The sequence below is a fragment of the Sinocyclocheilus rhinocerous genome, unplaced genomic scaffold (genome assembly GCF_001515625.1).
Source record: "Sinocyclocheilus rhinocerous isolate Xijiao unplaced genomic scaffold, SAMN03320098_v1.1 scaffold1213, whole genome shotgun sequence".
NCBI lineage: Eukaryota > Metazoa > Chordata > Actinopteri > Cypriniformes > Cyprinidae > Sinocyclocheilus > Sinocyclocheilus rhinocerous.
In genome coordinates this window covers 93,417-100,155 of record NW_015625600.1, presented here as the reverse complement: position 1 = coordinate 100,155, position 6,739 = coordinate 93,417, and the positions used below count along the sequence as shown (strand labels likewise).

The 6,739-nt window shown below is 40.7% G+C and overlaps 2 protein-coding genes across 2 annotated transcripts in view; one reads left to right on the top strand and one right to left on the bottom strand.

Moving 5' to 3' along the window:
- LOC107758377 (procollagen C-endopeptidase enhancer 2-like) overlaps positions 1–1,004 on the top strand; it is an 11,448-nt gene extending 10,444 nt beyond the window's left edge. Inside the window, exon 8 of the mRNA XM_016576096.1 lies at positions 444–1,004. Coding sequence (XP_016431582.1) covers positions 444–574 — 131 coding nt within the window. The 3' untranslated portion in view covers positions 575–1,004. The remainder of the gene's footprint in view (positions 1–443) is intronic.
- A 1,208-nt stretch (positions 1,005–2,212) lies between these two features.
- Positions 2,213–6,739, bottom strand: part of LOC107758253 (short transient receptor potential channel 1-like) — a 29,481-nt gene continuing 24,954 nt past the window's right edge. Inside the window, exons 10-13 of the mRNA XM_016575957.1 lie at positions 5,401–5,588; positions 4,498–4,699; positions 3,764–3,958; positions 2,213–2,538 (exon numbers count right to left, since the gene is read on the bottom strand). Of these exons, the coding sequence (XP_016431443.1) occupies positions 2,311–2,538; positions 3,764–3,958; positions 4,498–4,699; positions 5,401–5,588 (813 nt within the window). The 3' untranslated portion in view covers positions 2,213–2,310. The remainder of the gene's footprint in view (positions 2,539–3,763; positions 3,959–4,497; positions 4,700–5,400; positions 5,589–6,739) is intronic.

Here is a 6,739-nt window from a genome sequence, read left to right as displayed (position 1 = left end):
GAAAGAAAGAGTTAAAAAGTTGTACACAATAAGAAACACAATGCATTTTGGTAATCAGTTGTGCTCCATCTATTATAGCAAATTTTCACTTTTTGTTCCAAGTAAAAATAATAGCATGTAAGTTTGGAACAACATGAGAGTGAGTAAATAATGGCAAAATGTTCATTTTTGGGTCAACAGTTCCATTAAATTTGTTCCATTAGGTTAGTGGTGCATTAAGCAGCCCATTAAATTTTGCTTGGTAACAGTGAAGTTAGCAGCCAGACCCACTGTCAAAGTGTGTTTTTATGACAAAATCTCACTGTCATATGTTTATATGGTATATAAACATATGGAGTGCATAGTGCGACTGAGGCCCCAGAGAAAAGCTGATTCAAAGCCCTTCCTGAATGTCTCTGCCGTTCCGTCACTGCATTCAGGTTTTTTCTGTGTGGTGTCACTAGGTTTGAACTACATCTTCATGGGCCAGGCAGATGAAGAGGGACGTGGAATGATCGCCCCCCATCATTTCATAATGGCTTTCAAGGCCAAGAACCAGAGGGTCTTCAACATGCTGAAGAACAAACGCTGCTGAGTTCTTACAGACAATCTTTGGTCTCAAAATCCACACATGGATGTGTGATGTCTTCATATTTGCCCTGCATGTCCCAACTTCCTTCATCGCCCTCTCCAAAGGAGGCCGAGGACTGTTGAAGCACATGGCACACGCCTGGTTGGGCTCTCTTGGTTCCTACTTCTCTTCTGACTGTTGTGATGAGCATCAAAATGGCAGCAAGAGCAAAGGTAGTAAGACATGACAGGCGAAGAAAGCTAGAATGTAAAGATCAAGATGATAGTGTTTTGGCACCATTTACAAGATATTTCTAGATTTATGATCAATTAGAAAAGTTAGAGAAGCTTTGTTGCTGATGTCTAAAAGGCAATAAACTAGTAGCACACCTTTGAAATCATACTGGATATGTTACATTTTGTCTATAAAATATTTTCATAGAAATGGATTACTAGTGGTGAGTGTTAAGTTATAAATTATTTGTTTTATGAAAGAAAAATAAAAGTTCATTATCAGTTAAGTCTTCATGTTTTATCTGGTATTTGTATTTTTGTAAATGTATTGCATTTTTTTTTTTCCAGAATCAAATTTCAGCTGATTTCAATGAAGATTTAAAGGAAGTCTTTGGAGTTCAAAATATTCAGGTAGTTCACATGATCATGTCAGGACATCTGTTTCTAAAATTGCCTAGGGCTCAGAGTGCTTGACTGTGAAGGGCACTATTAACATTTAACTCCTTAGTAAACTCGTAAAAGGTCCATATTCTACAATCATTTTCAGGTTTAAGTTTTAAGTGTTTCTTTTCAGCATCAAAAAACCACAAAAAATCCTATGAGATATTCTTCAACCCTGCTCCTGGTTTCAGTGGGTCTGTCCTGCAGAGTTTAGGTCCAATCCTAATCAAACACACATAAACCAGTCGATCGAAGTCTTCATGATCACTTGACATGATCAAAATTACAAACAGATTAGTAAAAAACGTTGCAGGACAGTTGGTCTTCAGGAGCAGGGTTGAAGACTGTTGCTTTACAATACATTAAATGCGAATTAGTCTTAAAATACATATTCAAATACTGCACGTTACTAAGAACTTATGCAAGTTCAATATAAAACATTTAGTCATAAATGTTATTTATTTGAAAAGGATGACACTTTTAGAAAGCAAGTAGGATGCAAGAATATTACATAAGTTATGGTTCTGCAGGCTTTGGTGTAGAATAAAGTGATCCACAGCACTAAGTTGATGTATTTCCTCAGCGACCAGCACGGATCAGCTCTAGGCATGACGAAGTGGACATCGTTCTCTTTTTGAAGACCAAACAATGTAGCTTCGCTTTCACAACGAAGCACACAGCGTCTTCAGGACATGGCGGCAGCGGCAACAATACTACAGTGAGAATAAAAGTTACGCCTTCTTTCTTTGCGTGAACATTTGGGCGGCGTTATGCAAATCTTCCCACATAGTGACGTAGGTATGTGGGGGCGTGTTCGAACGAGCCGTTTTAGGTAGGTGTGGCTAACTCTTAACTTTTATAAAGAATATCTCTTTGGATTTGAGACTTTAGTCTTTGCAACTTTATAGATCTTCTTTATGCACCAAGAGCTTGTAACACTCTAAAGAGAAAGGAAAAAATGAAATCGCATCATATGACCCCTTTAATAATTACTATTCCAGTAGAGTCCCAGGACTTTTTCGTCTTCCAAAGAAAAAGAAGAGCGTTGCTGAGCATGCTGGGTCACTTTTACTAAATGCACATGGCTTAGCTTCTGGGGTAAAACATGGCATATTTAGAAGTGCGGAAGCCCAAAATGTCCCTCATTTCATTGCGGAACTTGGAGAGGTCTTGCCGCAGATCATTGAGGTTCTCTACCGTGGCCTGGTCCGTGCTCTGCATCTTCTGCCTTGTGGAGGTCAGGTAACGGTGAACAAGACAGCACATAATCTTCTGGTAGTTCTCATCTCTTTTCTGCTTTAGGTTCCTCCATTCCTGGAAGCAAAGAGTTAGAGGGTCACTGGCAAGTTGACTGTAAGGCATAATATGTCTAGAGCTCACCTCTCTTTCACTAACAGTGCTGAAGTTAACGTTTTTTCCCACCAAAATGGTAATGTGGTACCGGACGCAGTTCTCGGCCAATGCTCAGGAAAACCTATTGCAAAGTGGCCCCATTTTTTCCACAGAATTGAAAAATGAACCGTAACATAGCAAGTTATGTTGCTACGCGTTGATTATGCTACTATGCAAACAGCCCAAAAATAACCACTAGTCCTGCTCCTTGAGGGCCAACTTCCTGCAGAGTTTAGCTCCACCTGCATGGAAGTTTTGAGCACTCCTCAAGACCTTGACTACCTGGTTCAGTTGTTTTTAAATTACAGTTGAAGTTAAAGCCTTCCGGGAGCAGGATTGGCTACCCTGGTGTATGCAGTTCTGTGTTATGTTGTTCATAGTACTGAGAGTGAATCTTGCGTAGCGACAGTACTCATAAACCAGGGGTGTCCAATCCTGTTCCTGGAGAGCCATTGTCCTGCAGAGTTCAGCTCCAACCCCAATTAAACACAACTGAACCAGCTAATGAAGGTCTAACCAGGAATACTAAAAAACTTCCTGGCAGGTGTGCTGAGGCAAGTTGGAGCTAAACTCTGCAGGACAGTGGCCCTCCAGGACTGAGTTTGGACACCCCTGTCATAAACCAAACTAGGGGTGTCCCATCCTGCTCCGAGAGGGCCAATTTCCTGCAGAGTTTAACTCCAACACATCTACCTGTAGGTTTCTAGTAATCCTGAAGATCTTGACTAGATGATTCAGGTGTGTTTAATTGGGATTGGAGCTAAACTCTGCAAGAAGGTGTCCCTCCTGGAACAGGATTGGACACCCCTGTCATAAACTCTGTGCTCGGTGTTGTTCCTGCTCAAGATAGATTGAAACTGAACATGCAAAATGTACTGTCTTTATTTTGCACATGGACAGACAAATGTATGGACACTCTTTGTTTCTCCAGAGCAGTTTCATCCTCTCGCTCTCGTAGACAACAAAAAAAACCCTAGTAATGCACCTGCTCTGGCACCATGCTGAAGGATAGGATGTCTTTAGGAGCAAGAGTTTGTACTTGATTGTCAAATAGATCAATTATCCATATACCACTAAATGCAAACTATGGATATACAGTGCATTAGGTAGATTTTCCCAGATCTAAGTTCAAATACATCTTACATACCTTGAGGCTATTCTGTCTCTTGACCTTGCCTGTGGAAGTGTGTGAACAGATCCATTTGCTCAGGCTGATGACCAGGTAGCACACGGTCTTGGGTGAGGGGAGGATGTTGAAAGGTGGAGGCAGTGTGCACTTATCATCAAAGTAGCTGAGCCACAGCTTGGCCCGGGCAAACTTCCACTCCTTATCTTCATGGTTCTAGAATCAAATGAAATCATCAAGGTACAACAATGATGCCTTTGCTACCTGTTGCTAGCTGCCTGATACATGTTTCCACATGTACAAGTAACTACATGTATATGTACTTATACATGTCTTCTTGATATAAAGAGTAATATATCTGAAGATTGCTATCCATTAGTATATCCATTTATCTCAGTCGTGAGTGACTGGTCACATGGCATTTGATGGCTCAAGTGCTTTTGTCCAGAACTGAGTGTCCATAAGCGAAGATGGCTTCCAGTGTGCCAGCTGATCAAAGGTTGTTGAGATAAACGGGAATGCTAATGGATAGACCTCCTCAAAACAACCAATTAGACCACATTAACCTCTCTGCTGCCCCCATCAGGTTTGGAGAACCCATAGTGTTTATGTGATGTTAACACTGGTAAATGAATATGTAGAACTTTAGTTTATTAATTCTACTTGTCAGAAACACACAATTATGGTATCATCATGTATCATGTTGAGAAAGCACCAATAGTTTTTGGAATCAAATCATCTCAAGGGTCACTCACAGCAATCTGTCTGAAGCTCTTATGCAGCATGGCCACCAGGAGTTTAGTGAGAACAATGACCACAACAATGTTGTAGGTACCGACGATAAGAGCACCAACAAACGACCGCAGCTCCTCTGTGTAGCTGATCCTTGTAACAAACAGAGTCACATGTGCCAGGGAAAAAATGTACCAGAAGAGGGCGAAACATGTCCCCATAAACCTGGAGAAAGTTGAAGATAAATGATTAAGGGAAAATATTTTATTAAAACAGACCTCTCATATTTTTTTCATGGTCAACATGGAACCTTGCATCTTTAGAACAATGATTTATGGCCCTGTCCCAAATCGCACCGTAAACCATCACGGTCTTCCTCTGAGTCCACACTTTCATGACGAAATGCTGCTTTGACTGCCGGGTAGAAGTCTGCTGCGGAGCTCACCTCGATGCGGGCTCGGCAGAAGTGCACATCCAGGACGCGCAGCAGTCGCAAAGGGGGCACTCGCGAGCACCCTTCTGAAAGCTAAAATGACAAATGGGACACCCTACGGTCTCATTGACTTTATGGACACGCGCATGGTGTGGCCATTGCAAGTCCGCAAGACCGCAAGTGCACATGAAGTGAGCCATTTAGGACAGGGCCTGTGTCACAGAAACCTAAAAACTGCTTTGTCTGTCAAATACTTTTGGAATGAGTCATATCATGAGGAAGAACTCAGAACTCAAAACTTCCTCCCTAATCCAAGAAGAGCATTTATTGAAACTAAGATGCCAAAACTAATTTTGAAAGAAGAATGCATGATATGACCCCTTTAACTTTTATTTTTGCACCTTTTAGGAAGACAACATGAGTCTTAGAGTAAAAAAACAACAACCTGACTTATATTCTCTGATTAGTGTAAATGAGATGAAATACAAAGTACGTGTGAAAGGTGTCGTTGCTCTGCTCTTGACAGAAGATGCCCGTGCAGTTCTTGGCTATATTTTCGGAACTGGAGAGGTCCTTGTCTTTTCCATACAGTTGTGTCAGGCCAATGGTGAAAGAGATGAGTACGAGCAGGAATAAGCCAAGAAACTTCCCAAACTCTTGTAGCATCTGGCCCATAGAGATCTGCAATGACAAATACACCAGCCCTTCCAAATCAAAGCCTGAGCAGCCCAGACTGAGTTACATATGGAGATACCATAGGGATCTGTAGAAAGGATCCTAACAAGAAATACTCCAAGTTAAATACAACTTAAGATCCACTGTCATCATGCTGCATTCTGTTGATTACCACAGAAAATCATTTTGACTCATTCCTGATTGGAGAAGAGACAGAGAAAAAAGCTGCCAGCACTGAAATTAGTTTTCAAGTGTTGGCTCATCTTATTGGAGCAGGCATTACAGCAAAAAGTAATATACTACTGTAATATTATTACTTTTGTAATGCGTTACTCCCAACACTGATCATAGACTGTATGTGTGCGTGTGTGTGTGTGTGTGTTTGTGTGTGTGTGTGTTTCTGTTTGCGCACAGCTTTCCCTGTCAAACAAATAAAAAATCTAAATATCAGGTCGGGTTGGGAAATGTTGAGACTCTGTCGAGTTCCGATGCTTTTCTCCCATCCGCGTCTCCGTGCAGTACAGCAGTGTAGCACACATTGATCAACTGCACATCACATACAGAGATCGGCAGAAGTGAAGCCCTCCCTCCCTTTCCAGTTGTGTTTGTCTTGGGGTGGAGGTGAGTGGTGATGAACAAAAGACTAAGCTACCTGTGCCTCGAATTTACAGCTAATTATCCAAAAGACAAAAGGCAAATATAGTTAATTTGTCTTACCAACATCCATGACTCAGCTACCATGTAAGTTGGCTAAATAGCTAAGGTAATAGGAAGTCTAGTAGGTTAGACCAGTGCGCGTTCTTTCACTGCATGATTCAGTTTATTAAAATGCATTTAGAATGATCACAAAATTCAAGATATGGCGGCAGAAATGTATATATTTATATAATTTAATATAGTTAATCAGTATCATGCGAAGACTGACATTTTTTCCACAAAAAAGCAGCATGATTACAAATGTGATATTTATTTTATACAGCAGTTCAATAAACAAGAATTTAATATTACGACACTTACGTTTTAGACACAATATTGACTGTTTTTGCTCTATTTCGCCAACAAATATAATTCCAACTTGCGTTTCTGAGCAACATGATGCTGTTTTGCTCCTGAATGAATCAACCGTTTAAATGATCATTGATCGATGATCATCAAAT